The 15,394-nt window shown below is 35.2% G+C and overlaps 1 protein-coding gene across 7 annotated transcripts in view; it reads left to right on the top strand.

The window, feature by feature from the left end:
• C3H16orf87 (chromosome 3 C16orf87 homolog) overlaps positions 1–5,967 on the top strand; it is an 84,885-nt gene extending 78,918 nt beyond the window's left edge. For 5 of the 7 annotated variants that reach the window (XM_070262889.1, XM_023636899.2, XM_070262890.1 and 2 more), the window contains one exon: positions 4,925–5,967. In XM_070262889.1, coding sequence (XP_070118990.1) covers positions 4,925–5,043 — 119 coding nt within the window. In that variant the 3' untranslated portion in view covers positions 5,044–5,967. Of the gene's footprint in view, positions 1–1,053; positions 1,140–1,469; positions 2,230–4,924 lie in introns of those variants that run through there. The other 2 variants (XM_023636901.2, XM_070262887.1) reach the window with 2 other exon arrangements.
• Positions 5,968–15,394: the final 9,427 nt, after the last annotated feature.

Raw genomic sequence — 15,394 nt, 5'->3', positions numbered from 1 at the left:
ACAGTCTTTTAGTGGGGAAAAGAAGTTGATAGAGTTGTGCTAGGACTCTATATATGCAGATTTGAACTTTTATTTCATGTTAACTTGAAAAAAGAAGATTTATTTGGCTGTAAGTTTTTGTCAGGTATTTTCAGTTTATTCTAGAAAAGTTTTAAGAAAGCTAGTTCTAGAGTAAGATATGCTTTTATTTGCTTTTAGTACAAACAGGAAAGTGCTCAAGGCAGTTTTTGGAGAATAAACTGGAATCTCTTAAGGTAGGCCCAGGGGAGTGAGCAAACTTTTTCTGTAAAGAGCCAGGCAATAAATATTTTAGGCTTTGTGGGCCTTACAGTCTTTGTCGCAGCTGCACTGCTTTGTCGTGGTGGCTGGAAAGCAGCCATAGACAATATGTAAATGAATGTGCGTGGCTGTGTGCCAGTAAGACTTTATAGAAACAGGTGGTGGGCCAGATTTGGCCCCTGGGCTGTATTTTTGCCAACCCTTGAGGCAGACCATGTTTTCTAAGTATAATGCGGATAGAAAATATGAACTTTTGAAATATCTGTATATTTTAGAATAGACTTCTTTGATAGGTTTCTTAGTGTTAAGTAATTAGTTTAAATCAGTTTTGATTCCCTCTTCATAGGCAGTTGAAAAATTTGAAGCAAGCTTTACTTTTATTTTAATAAGGAAAACCTGACAATGTGTCTGAAAACATGTTTTTAATTGACTTTATTGTTTTCTGTATTTTGAAAAAGAGTAGGAAAAAGAATGGAAAAGGAACATTGTTAGACACCTAGATAATAACAAATAATAAAAACAAACCTTTAAACTTAATTTTTGGTCAGTTTAAGATGTTTTTATTTGTGGGGAGTATGATTATCCTGGATATTAGTAATGTAGGGGTGATATTTTAACTGATTAAAGTATGTTCTGCAATTCTGAGTGTTTTATTAGTGAACATATAGAATTAATGTAGACTTCAAGGTAAAGATGGTGGATTGAATAAAAACATCTAGCTCTGTACCCTACCAGATCCTAGTAAAATCACAGTAAAGGGATTTTTTTTTAAAGGGCAAAACTCCCAAGGACAAGGAATGGAAGAGGCAGCAAAATTCCAGGAGGTGAAAACTGTTTGAGGAGACCCATGAAACCTAATTGTAAGCTCCTTTGGGGAGAGCTAAGAAAGAAGCTGATTTTTATTACACAATTGCCTTAAGGCAGGAATTTGTGCATCAGTTATGTCTGGAAGTGTAGAGGTGAAGGTGGAGCTAAAAACAAGATTGTTTGGAAGTCTCTTTTTTAATAGCCCCCTAGGACTGTTTACCTCATCCTCCCTCCAAGTTTGGGAAAGATAAGATAAAACAGAGTTTCTGGTCTAGGGAACACCAGGCATCAGTGAGGGCAGGGGTACTATGTGAAGATCAGGAAGATTAGGTGAAAATTTGAGATGATAAATATTGAGTTCAGGCTTATTTTATATCTTTCAGGTAAGAGATTAGAAGTATCTTCTCTAGGATACCAGATACAGATACATTCATTTGGGATTTCACAAAGAAATGGCCCAGTCAGATCATCCTAAAGTGATGCCCACAGTCAAGCTCCACATATGTGCATGAGCTAATTAACTTTTTTTGGTCCCGCTCCTAAACATGAGCACATTACCAAGAATTACCCAGATATACAGAAGAAAGCATCTAGTATCAAAGGCTAAGACCAAATCAACAGGGGAAAAAATAATTTGGATACAACAAGTTTTTGCAGGGAGAAGAAAAAATTAAAACTATCATTAATACTCTTCGCAAGAGAAGATATTGTAGTCTTGAAACAAGAGTAAGATGATATTTAAAAGGAAATTGCAAATGTCAAGAAATTACCTGGAAAATGAACTTTAAAATGTGAATCTTGGGGCCAGCCCCGTGGCTGAGTGGTTAAGTTCGTATGCTCCGCTTCAGTGGCCTGGGGTTTCTCAGGTTCAGATCCCAGGCGCAGACATGACACTGCTCATCAAGCCATGCTGAGCCAGCATCCCACATAGCACAACCAGAAGGACCTACAGCTAAAATATATAACTATGTACCGGTGGGGCAACAGTTGTTAGCTCAGGTGCCAGTCTTTAAAAAAAAAAAAAGTGGATCCCCCCAAAAAAATGAACATATATATATATATATGTTCATATGATTTGCAGAAATGAAAACCTTTAACAGAAGGCTTATAGACAAAATTGAAGAAATGTACCAGAACATAGAGCAATAGGAAAAGAGATGAAAAAAATAAAATGGGAAAGATAAGAAATTTAGAGGACCAGTTTGAGATCAACATCTGTAAATAATTGATGCTGCAGAAAATGAACATAGAAGATGGAGGAGAAGGAAGTCATCAATGAAATAATTTAAGAAATTTTCCCAAACCTGAAGGACGTTCAGTTTCCATGTTGAAATGGCCCACCAGATTCCCAGCCCAATGGATGGTTAAAAGTAGAGATTATAGGGGCTGGCCCCGTGGCCGAGTGGTTAAGTTCGCGCAGTCCGCTGCAGGCGGCCCAGTGTTTCGTTGGTTCGAGTCCTGGGCGCGGACATTGCACTGCTCATCGGACCACGCTGAGGCAGTGTCCCACATGCCGCAGCTGGAGGGACCCACAACGAGGAATACACAGCTATGTACCAGGGGGCTTTGGGGAGAAAAAGGAAAAAATAAAATCTTTAAAAAAAAAAAAAAAAAAGTAGAGATTATACCAGAGCATTTCATCATAAATCAGATCTCTTTGGTTAAAGGGAAAATCCTTCAAGTGTTTGGAGAAAAAAGAATCAAATAATATTGGAATTAATACAGTGGGAAAAATACTACCCAGCCAGGAACAAACTATTTATATGTGAGCAACGTCAGTGAATTTAAAAAACATGTTGAACAAAGAAGCTAAACACAAAACAGTACATACTATATGATGCCATTTATATGAAGTTCAAGAACAGGCAAAATGAATCTATGGTGGTAGAATCGGAACAGTGGTTGCTGGGAGGGTGGGGAGGGATTGACCAGAAAGAAGCGTGAAGAATTCTGTATGTCTTGATTGTGGTGTGGGTTACATGGATGTGTATGTTTCTCAGAACTCATCCAATTGTACACCTAAGATCTGTGTATTTCACTGTATGTAAATTGAGCAATAATTTTAAAAATAAAAAAAGGTATTGGGTTTTCTTTTTTCAAGATTTTATTTTTCCTTTTTCTCCCCCAAACCCCCTGGTACATAGTTGTGTATTGTTTTTAGTTGTGGGTCCGTCTAGTTGTGGCATGTGGGATGCTGCCTCAGCATGGCCTGATGAGTGGTGCCATGTCTGCACCCAGGATCCAAACCGGTGAAACCCTGGGCTGCCGAAGCAGAGCATGAGAACTTAACCACTTGGCCATGGGGCCAGCCCCAGTATTGGGTTTTCTTAACAGTGGCACCAGTAGTAGTTCTAGGCAGACAATTTTTTGCCTTCATGATCCTAGGGGGATATCTACGAGTCCTTAGTCAACCACACTATGAGTTAGTGTAAAGGTTGACCAAAGACACTTTCTGACATTTAGGGTCTCAAAAAATTTGCTACCTGTACTCCCTTTTTCAGGAAGCTACTGCAGAATACATGTTATCAAAATGAAGACATAAACCAAGAAAGTATCTTGGGATCCGGGTCACAGGGTCCAACTCGAGAGAGATGAAGAGAATCTGCAGCATGGTGTTAAGAGATTCAAGATAACAGTTGTGTAATAGACCTGGAAAACAACCGTTTCAGATTGGAGCACATCAGATGACTTGGAGAGATTTCTTCAAGACGATAATATTGATATAATACATAATATGTCTAAAATTCTGAAAGACACACATAACTAGGAGAGAGTTTGGGTTGAATTAGTAATGAAAACCTAAGCAAATGAAAAAAGAGAATCCCTTCAGGGAAAACAATGTGCAGGAAAAGGAAAATAATTTACATAGAATAATGTAAACATTGAATATTGATCTCACCGAAATTGTGATATAATGGGGAGAGTGTGGTACAATACGTGGAAAACAACAAAATCCTAATTTTCCATGGGAGAAAGTCACTTAATAATGCCTAAAATCAAAAAACTAAAAAGTAACATCATATAAAAAATATTAGAGATAGAGACATAAAAACAAAAAGGAACAATTGAAGAAAAAAGTAGTTGCATTTGGAGAGTGGGAAATGTATATGGGGGGAGGACTTCTGTTTTTATAGCAAGTTTGGTAAAAATGATTTGACTCTAAATTATGTGCATGTTTACCTTTGATTAAAAGGTCAAAACAAAATTAAAAAACAGGAAAAAGTAGAATCATAATAGAGCCTGAGAAAATTTGGAAAAATGTACACAAAGCTGTTAATTGTGACTTTAGCTGGCTCATGATAAAATAGATGATTTTTATTTTCTTTTTTGTTTTTCTATATTTTTCAAATTTTCTACCATGAACTTGGATTACATTTGTAATCAGGAGGGGGGAAAATAGACATAAATGTTCATTATTCTTATTTTCTGTAGCAGGGCTAAGGTGAAGAAGTTAATATATTCATAAAGGCACCACTGATGTTCAGAAGGGACCATCTTTAGGGTGAGAAAATTCATTTTGACCAAGACAGTGAGCTCATACTAGTGAGGAGAAGGAAATGTTTGAGAGTCTTAGAAAAATGATGTAGCTATTAGACTATGTATAGAAACATACATCATTTCCATTTAGTCTTAGAATTTAGTTCATGGCATTTCTATAACTCTTTTGTGTAATTTTTAAAAATTTTCAGTTCAGTAGCATACTTTATAACACAGTGTACACTGTAGTATAACGTATAATATTTGTCATTTAAAGAAATACTTGAAAGCTTTAAGTTTTTTAAAAAAAATTACTGCATCTACTGCCTTTATATTAAGCTTCCCCTTTTTCTTTTAACAGAGAAACAGGAAAAGGAAATTGACATCTATGCTAACCTCTCTGATGAAAAGGCTTTCGTGTTTTCAGTCGCCTTGGCAGAAATAAATAGAAAAATTATCAATCAAAGACTTATTCTTTGATATTTGTCTGAAAAATGTGTCGAAACTTTCTTCAGGATTACATCAGCAAATTCTCGAACAGTCACGGACTCTCAGGAGCGTTCTGACTGCATCAATAAGGGCCATCGATTGTTTTTTTCCCCCCTGTCATTTAGCCTGTGCCACATTTGGGAGCAAAACTCTAGGCTTGGACTATTTTGGGATTTCCTTGTTTACCAAGGAGTGTTGTCAGTGTTTTGTGTTTGGGACATAAGTAAGTATATATTTACCACCCCTCCCCCCCCCAAAAAAACTGGATGGCTATTAAAGGATAAAGGGGTAGGGGTGGGAGTGGAAGTGTGAAAACTAGGGAGATAAAATGCTTAATAGTATTCGGGTTTGCCACCAGAGATGCAATATTTTAAATACTTTGAGAAAGAGTGACTTTTAAAAGTATATATTTCAGATTTTCAGCAGTAACAGATTGCATATATACAGTTCAATTACTTTTAATAAATTGGCAATTGATATATTATTGAATGGGGAATTAAGAATATAAACTGTAAATTTTGTCTTAAATTGATTTTTTTCTTGGCCTTTATTTTTATGACTTAAGGTATGAGTTGTATTTTGGGAGATACTTTCTAAACAGTTTGGAAGTTTGGGTGCTACATGAAGAAAAACGTTTAAGGATATATCATACTTTAGATATAAACACCTTGTTTTCTTGAATGTAATTTATTTATTGGTTAAAAAAAAAACTTTTCTGCTCTCAAGATGGTGCCTGTTAACCTAAACATAAAATATATTTATTACTTACAAAATATTTCTTAGATAGCCACTTTTAAGCAGTAATGTTTTATCTGAATGGGTGTTCATTTATACATCCTGATAATTATTTAAATTGTTACTTAACCCCACTCTGGAAGAAAAAAATAAATTTAATATTGAAATTAATAGATTAAATAGTGTGGTGTAAGCTTTTTGTTCTAGTGAAGTTTGTGAAATATATTTGACTCAATTTTTCTAGTGTTAAATGATATTTATAGTTGATTTATTTTGTACTAAATGTTTTTACATTTTTGCATATCAATTTAATGATTAACATATTCAGACTTGACAGTAACTCCCTTATTTTAAGTGCTCCCCACCCCCAAAATCTGTTTGGAAGTCCTACCTTATTAGGGAAGGTAGTCATCAGTTAGACTTAGCCCTTACTTAAAAGAATTTTCCTTTCAGTTTCAGCAGTAGGGTTGTCAGCTTCATCATGCGTCTCTCATCCATCACTTCCCAAAAGAAAAAAGGTTTACCTTTTTTTCTACTTTATTTAAATGGTAGCCAGCAGAGGGAGCTTAAGAGGTACTCTAGGTAGAATGTAGAATTTTCCTAAGAATTCCTTTTCTCTCAATCCCCATATTTACCTGCAGGTACTAGTACAATTATCTTGTATACATTTTAAAGCCCTAGTAATAAAGTTTATTCCCAAGAATACTAGTGTGATTTTATTTTTGAAACATAAGAAAATAAAATTAAAAATTACAAATAACTTAAAAATTCAGGCAGAGTAAATTCACATTTCTTGAAGTTTCGGAAATACTTTTAAAAATAATGATTAGGATGGCATGATATCTGTATTACTTCCTCAAAGTAGTATGTCATGAGTATTTTTCCTGAGATAAGCATTCAAATTGAAAAGTATTTGACTTTCTAAACTCTGGTAATTACACTTGATTCTGTAATTCTGGCTGTAACAATGTCTTAGCAGTATACTTAATTTTTACTCTCCTTTCAACCTGCATGTTTATCCTTTAAATGTGGAGAAAGTAAGCTCTTTATACACTTCGTACAAAAGTATTCATCAAATTTGTTTGATTCTGCATACAAAAATATGCTCTAGATACAAGTCATCACACTGCCAAATGGAATATATTCTTCCCTAAAATATTTGTCTATCATTCTTTGAAACTCCTTTAAAATTATTATTTCCATTTTACCTTCTGGTTTTGATTTGATACTTTGTTTTCTTGCTAATTTTCTTTAAATTTCACTGGTATTTTCTATCTTTTTAGCCTTTTATGTTTTTTATAAATGAATTGCTTATTTCACTTTGTACGTTTTTAATGTATAGCTGTTTTTTTTCCCTCTTTTACTACTGTTATTATAAGCCTTATTTTTAGTTTGGAGATATATATATTTATCTATATATACACACACTTTTTTTTTTTTTACCATTTCTAGTTATTCTTTTGTGCTGTTTCTACCCACTTATTTTAGTTTGTTAGTAGTGTTCATCACTCACATATTACGACTATAATAATGAGTATCCTAACATACAAAGTGAACTCTCCGGAATAACAAGTATGACACACATAATAGAGGCTGTAGGCTGAACCAGAATAATTCTTTTTACCACGGTCAAAAGTTTTCCTTCTTATTATTAAGGAATCTGTATTGTTCTCTTATTGTTGAGGGTCCCCCCCCCGCCCTTAATGTGTTATCAGTTTACAATCTGTATGCCTTTTAGTTCTTTTTCCTTGCCTCATTGCACTGGCAAGGACTTCAGTACAGTGTTGAAAAAGAATGGTGAGAGAGGAACTCTTTGCCTTGATTCCAGTCTTAGAGGGAAAAATATTCAGTCTTACACCATTAAGTATGATGTTAACTGTAGATGTTTATTGTAGAATAACCTTATCATATTAGGGAATACCCTTCTATTCCTGTTTGCTGAGAGTTTTTATCATGAACAGATGTTGCATTTTGTCAGACGGTTTTTCCATATAAATTGATATGATGTTGTTTTTCTTTAGATGTTAATATAATGGATTACGCTGATTGATTTTTGATGATTGAAGTCAGCCTTGCATTTTTGATATAAATCTTACTTGGTTGTGTTGTATTATTATTTTTATATATTGATGAATTCTTTGTTGAGAGTTTTTTACTCCTGTGTTCTTGAAGGATATTGAGCTATAGTGTTTTTCTATTGTCTTTGTCTGGCTTCGGAATCAGGTGATACTGGTTTCGTATAATGAGTTGGGAAGTATTTCATCCTTTTTTATTTTCTGGAAGAGATTGTGAGAATTAATATTATTCTTTAAATGTTTGGTAGAGTTTGCCATTGAAACCATCAGGGCCTAGAGATTTCTGTTGCAAAAGGATTTTACTAAGAATTCAGTTTCTTTAATAGTTGTTGAACAATTCCAGTTATCTGTTTGTATTTGGGAGAGTTTTGGTAGTTTGTGATTTTCAGGGAGTTGGTCCATTTCATCTAAGTTGTTGAATCTGTGTGTCTAGAATTGTTTGTAGGATTCCCTTATCTTTTTTCTGTTTCGGGGATCAGTGGTGTTCCCTCTTTCATTCCTAATGTTAGTAATGTGTGTCTTTTCTCTTTTTCTTTTTTTGTCGGTCTTACTAGAGGTTTTTTAATTGTATTGCTTCTTCAAAGAGCCTGCTTATGGTTTATTGATACTCTCTGTTGTTTTTCTAATTTCCATTAATTTCTGCTCTTTATTTCCTGCCTTCTGCTTGCTTTGGGTTTATTCTTCTTTTTCTCGTTTCTTATGGTGGAAGCTTAGATTGCAGATTTTAAACTTTTCTAACTGAAGCATTTAATGCTATAAATTTGCCTTTAAGCAAAAACTGTATTTGCTTTAGCCCACAAATTTTGTTGTGCTGGATTTTCATTTTTGTTCAGTTCAGAATATTTTCTGATTTTCTTTGACGTTTCTCCTTTAATTTCCAAGTGTTTGGAGGCTTTTCCACTTATCTTTCAGTTATTGATTTTTAGCTTAATTCCATTATCATCAGAGAACATATTTCGTGTGATTTCAGTTCTTTTAAAATTATTTGAGTTTGTTAGGACCTAAGGATACAGTCTGTCTTGCTAAGTGTCCATGTGCATTTGAAAAGAATGTGGAGTCTGCTGATACTGTTCACTTCTGTATCTTTGCTGATTTTCTATTAGTGTTATCTATCACTGAGAGGAGTGTTGAAATCTCCAACTATAATTATGGATCTGTCTGTTTCTCCTTGTAGTTCTGTCAATTTTTGCTTCATGTGTTTTGAAGCTCTGTCTTTGGGTACATAAATATCTAGGAAAGTTATATCTTCTTGGTGAGTTGACCTTATTATTAAAAATTGTCTTTCTTCCTGGTAATTGTCTTTGCTCTGTAGTACTTGGTCTGATATTAGTACCTTATAACCAGTCTACTTTTCTTTGGATTAATGTATACATGGTACATCTTTTCCATCCTTTTACTGTTAACCTACCTCTATCATTATATTTGAAGTGAATTTCTTGTAGAGAGCATATAGTGCTTTATGTTTTAATTTTTCTGATGATGTCTGTATTTTTATTGGTTTATTTAGACCATTTGTATTTAATTATATGTTTGAATTTAGAGCTGCCATTTTATTGTTTTCTACGTGATTTCTCTGTTTGATATTCTGTTTGCCTTTTCCTGCCTTTTTTTTGATTTCTTGAATATTTTTTAGTATTTTGTTTTAACTATTGCATTTTTTTACTATATCTCCTTGTATAGTTTTTCAGTGGTTGCTCTAGGTATTACCCTAAACTTTAACAGTTTACTTGAAATCCATATTTTACCAGTTCAAGTGGAACGTAGGTCCCTTTACCTTTTTCTGTTACAGTTGTCTTATAAATTAGAAAACCCATTGGATAGTGTTTTTATTTTGCTTAGAACTATTGTACATATTTTTAAGAACTCAACAGCCCGTTATATTTACCCAGATATTTGTCATTTCTGTTGCTCTTCCTTAATTCCTGATGTTCTGAGTTTCCAGTGGTATCATATCCTTTCCACCTGGAAAACATCTTTTAGCATTTCTTTTAAAGCTGATCTGCTGGCGATTAATTCTCATAGTTTACCTTCATCTGAGAACGTCTTTATTTTACCTTAATTCATGAAAGATATGTTTGCAGGATGTAAAATTCTAATTTGACAGGTTGTTTTTCTTTCAGCACATTCACAATTCCGTCACTTCCTTCTGGCTTCCATGGTTTCTGGTGAGAAGTATGCAGCCATTCAAATAATATTTCATCTGTATGAAACATTAGTTTTCCTTGGCTGCTTTAAGGAGTCCTTTGTTTGTCCTTTTTATCAGTTTGATTATGATGTGTCTGGATATGGATTTCTTTTGAGTTTACCCTCTTTGGATTTGCTGAGCTTCTTGAATATGTAAGTACATATCTTTCACCAAATATGTAAAGTTTTCAACTATTCAAGAATTTTTTCGGTTCTACCTTCTTTCTCCCCTGTGCCTGAGACTCCAGTGATACAAGTGTTAGACTTTCTGATATTATCTCACAGATTCCCAGAAGCTCTGTTCCTTTATTTTCAGTCTTTTTTTTTTTCCCTGTTCAGATTGGGTAATTTCTGTTGATCTATCTCAAGTTCACTGACTTTTTCGCTTTTGATCTCCATTCTACTTAGTCCATCAGTGAATTTCATAGTTTTATTTTTGTATTTTTTATTTCTAAAATTGCTGTTTGTTTTTTATTTTTTCTCTTTCTTGAAACTTTCTATCTTTCCATTTGCTTCAAACATGTTCACCCTTAGCATATGGTTAAAATAGCTGCTTTAACATCTGTCTCTGATTATTCTAACACTTGTGTCATGTCATGATTGGTTTCTCTTGATATTTGAGTTGTTATTTTCTTGGTTCTTTGTATGCCGAGTAATTTTGGATTTCATCCTTGACATCTTGAATATTGTGTCTGAATCTCTGGATAACTAAGGATTTGGGTTGTTTTAGTAGGCAGTCAGCCAGGTTAGGTTCAGGCCGCACCTTCTGATGTGCCTCTATGAGCTGTGGTTCCAGTATCAGTTCAGTTTCTAAGTGTTGGCAGTACTATTTGGATCAGTCCTGCATGTGTACTACCTAGTGGCTAGTATGGGACCTGGGCCGTAGTCTACCCTGTAGCTCATTTCTCAAAACTTGTGCTGTGTTATTTAGGGTCAGATCCATGTATGTACAGCTCAGAGTAGAGCCCAGTAATTCAGACAACTTTATGGGATTACACTCTTCATTTTCCTACGTTTCACGCTCTGCTTGATACTTTCTGGCTCCCTAGGGCCTCCCTTCCCAGTGCTTCATCCAGAAAGCAGAGGCTTTAGTTTCCCCTCTTTGCTCTGTACACCTGTGACTGCATCTGTGGCCAAGAGGTAACAAGACAGAGCGGGAAGAAAAGCAGTGGGGATCTCCTCATGCTCTTGGGATCATAGCTCTTCTGGTCAGAGAGGAGGGATCCACTCAGAACTCTCTGAGATTTAGGTGCTGTGGTATTTTCTAGGGGCTGAGGTGGAAGAGAAGGGAGAAAAGAAGAAAAAAAAAGGAGATACCCCACTCCCTTTGACCTTTAGAAGTCTCGTTTCCCATTCTTCAGATCAGAAAGGGAGGGCTTCTGTTGGCCTGTTTTGTGTGTGCTTGGTGCACGTTTCTGTGTTTCAGCCTGCCTTTGGTTGTAGGCCAGGCAATAACTTAGGAAAAAGGGTTAAAAAGCCTTTGCTAGTTCTGTGGAATTTAAAATTCGGGTCTACTTTCCAGATCTGCCTTTACCGTTTACATTTCAGAGTCTTCATGTACGTGCTCCGTGCATTCTGTCTGGGATTTAAAGTTGCATTTCATGAGAGAAGCAGATGTGTACTTAGTCTATCTTCCCTGGAATTGGAACCCCACAGTTTTTGTTTTTAATTCAAATAAGATCATACTGTCACTGCCTATATATGTCTTAGAGTTCTTCCCAGGTCTCAAAGGGTTTTTACTTTGGAACTTTATGAATATAATGGAAGATTTTGTTGAGTTAACTGGACTTGCTCCATAAATGAGAAATACAGAATTTACGTACTCATATGCATGGATAAATATAGCTAAAGGATAATATGATAGATTAAGGAACTGATTTCCAATTTTTCCTCACCAAGAAACTAGTGATAGTTTTTGATTATAGTAAAAAAACTTTCTGGGGGCCGGCCGCGTGGTGTAGTGGTTAAGTTTGCATGCTCTGCTTCAGTGGCCCAGGGTTCACAGATTTGGATCCCAGGTGAAGACCTACACACTGCTCATCAAACCATGCTGTGGTGGTGTCCCACACAATGGAGGAGGATTGGTACAGATGTTGGCTCAGGGACAATCTTCCTCACCAAAAATAAAAAAATAGACTTATTCTGGCTCAGCCTAGAACTTCTGTTATATAACTCAAGTGTTTGTATGTTAGGATACTTATTATTGTAGTTGTAATCTTGAGCAGTGGACAGAATTATTGCCTAAGAGGGTTTTCTATCTGGGGGGTGAAAAAGTTTTAGAAATAGATAAGTAGCAGTGGTTGCCACTGTAAATGTAATTACTACTACTGAATTGTACACTTGGGAAATGAAAAAACTTTCCAAGGGGATACACAGGTACTGATAATTTTTTAACACTTTTATTGAGATACAATTCACATACTATACGATTCACCCAGTTAAAGTGTACCTTTCTGTTGTTTTTGGTGTGTACCATCATTTTAAGAAATTGTGGTAAAATATGCATATCAAAATTTGCTTTTTCAGGTTGTTCGTTACCGGTGTATGGAAGCACACCTGATTTTTGTGTGTTGATTTTTGTACTCTGTACTGAATTTGTTCACTATAGTAACTTTCTTGTGGATTCTTTAGGATTTCCTGTGTATAGAATCATGTCATGTGCAAACAGAAAGTTTTGCTTCTTTGGATGCTGCTACTTTTTTCTTCCGTGTCTAGTTGCTCTGGCTAGAACCTCCACAACAATGTTGAATAGCAATGGTAAAAGTGGGAGTTCTTGTCTTGTTCCTGATCTTAGGGGGAAGGTTTTCAGTCTTTCACCATTGAGTATGATATTAGCTGTGAGTTTTTCATAAGTCCTCTTTATCATGTTGAGGAAGCTCTTTTCTATTTCTAGTTTTCTGAGAATTTTATCATGAAAGGTGTTGAATTTTGTCAAATTCCTTTTGTGCTTCAATTGAAACGATTATGTGGGTTTTTTCCTTTCTTCTATTAATGAGATGTATTATGTTGATTAATTTTTGTATTTTGAACCACCTTTGAATTCCTGGGATAAATCTCACTTGATCATGATGTATAATCCTTTTAATGTGCTGTTGAATTTGGTTTGCCAGTATTCTGTTGAGGACTTTTTCATCTATGTTTATAAGGGATATTTGTCTGTAATTTTCTTGTGATGTCTTCCTTTGGCTTTGGTATTAGAGTAATGCAAGCCTAGTAGAATAAGTTAGGAAGAGTTTGAGAAGAATTGGTGTTAATGCTTTTTTGTTGAGATATAATTGATATATGGTATTATGTTAGTTTCAGGTGTACAATATAATGATTAGATATTTGTATATATTATGAAATGATCACTGCAATAAGTCTAGTTAACATCCATCACCAGACATAGTTACAAATGTTTTTTGACTTTTAAGATTTACTGTCTTAGCAACTTTCAAATATGCAATACAGTATTATTAAGTATAGTCCATGTTGTACGTTATATCCCATAGACTTATTTATTTTATAACTGGAAGTTTGTGCCTTTTGACCCTCTTCACTCATTTTGCCCATCCCCCCATCCTCCACCTCTTGCCACCACCAGTCTGTTCTTCAGATCATTGAGTTCTTTTTATTTTATTTTTTTAAGATTCCACATGTAAGTGAGATCACACAATGTTTGCCTTTCTGTCTGACTTATTTCACTTAGCGTAATGCCCTCAAGGTCCATCAGTAGTGTCACAGATGGCAAGATTTCCTTCTTGTGGTTGAATAATATTCCATTGTATTTATATTTTACATCTTCTCTATCCATTCATCCATTGTTGGATACGTAAGTTGCTTCCGTGTCTTGGTTATTGTAAATAATTCTGCAGTGAATGTGAGGACGCATATGTCTTTTCATTTAGTGTCTTGGTTTTCTTCAGATAAATGCCCAGAATTGAAATTGCCAGATCATATGGTAGATCTATTTTTAATTTTTTGAGGAAGCTCCATACTGTTTCCCATAGTGGCTGCACCAATTTACATTCCCACCAACAGTGTATGAGGGTTCTCTTTTCTCTGCATCCTCACCAACACTTGTTATTTCTTGTCTTTTCGATAATAACCATTGTATCTGGTGTGAGATGATATCCCTTGTGGTTTTTATTTGTATTTCTTGTGATTAGTGATCTTGAGCACCTTTTTGTGCACCTGTTGGCCACCTGTATGTTTTCTTTGGAACTATGTCTAGTCAGTTCTTCTGCCCGTTTTTTAATTGGATTGTTATGTGAGTTCTTTATATATTTTGCATCTATATAATAAAATATACCTTATCAGATACATGATTTACATATATTTTCTCCCATCCAGTAGGTTGCCTTTTCATTTTGTTGATGGTTTCCATTGCTGTGCAGAAGTTTTTTAGTTTGATGTAGTCCCAACTTGTTTATTTTTGCTTTGGTTGCCTTTGCTTTTGGTGTCAAATCCAAGAAAATCTTGAGCTTACAGCTTCTGTTTTCTTCTAGGAGTTTTATGGTTTCAGGTCTTAGATTCAAGTCTTTAATCCATTTTGAGTTAATTTTTTTTTTTAAAAGATTTTGTTTTTTTCCTTTTTCTCCCCAAAACCCCCCGGTACATAGTTGTATATTCTTCGTTGTGGGTTCTTCTAGTTGTGGCATGTGGGACGCTGCCTCAGCATGGTTTGATGAGCAGTGCCATGTCCGTGCCCAGGATTCGAACCAATGAAACACTGGGCCACCTGCAGCAGAGCACGTAAACTTAACCACTCAGCCACGGGCCCAGCCCCATTTTGAGTTAATTTTTGTGTGTGCATTAAGATAGTGGTCCAACCTTATTGTTTTGCATGTGGCTGTCCACTTTACCCAGTACCATTTATTGAAGAGACTGTCCTTTCCTCCTTGTGTGTCCTTGGCTCCTTTGTTGTAAATTAATAGACCATGTTTGCTTGGGTTTATTTTTTGGGTCGCTGTTCTGTTCTATTGGTCTGTGTGTCTGTTTTTATGCCAATACCATACTGTTTTGATTATTATAGCCGTGTAATATAGTTTGAAATCAGGGAGCATGATGCCTCCAGCTCTCTCCAGTCATTTTCAAAGATTGCTTTGGCTGTTTGGGGTCTTTTGTGGTTCCGTATAAATTTTAGGATTGTTTGTTCTATTTCTGTAAAAAAATTCCATTCAAATTTTGATAGGAATGGTATCAAATCAGTACATTGCTTTGGATAGTATGGACATTTTGACAACATTGTCTTCCAATCCATGAGCATGGAATATCTTTCCGTTTATCTGTGTCTTCAATTTCTTTCATGAATATTTTATAGTTTTTACTGTGCAGGTTTTCACCTCCTTGACTAAATTTATTCCTAG

Source organism: Equus caballus, chromosome 3 (genome assembly GCF_041296265.1).
Source record: "Equus caballus isolate H_3958 breed thoroughbred chromosome 3, TB-T2T, whole genome shotgun sequence".
Taxonomy (NCBI): Eukaryota; Metazoa; Chordata; class Mammalia; order Perissodactyla; family Equidae; genus Equus; species Equus caballus.
The sequence above is the reverse complement of the archived record's forward strand: the minus strand, read 5'-3'. Positions and strand labels throughout refer to the sequence as shown.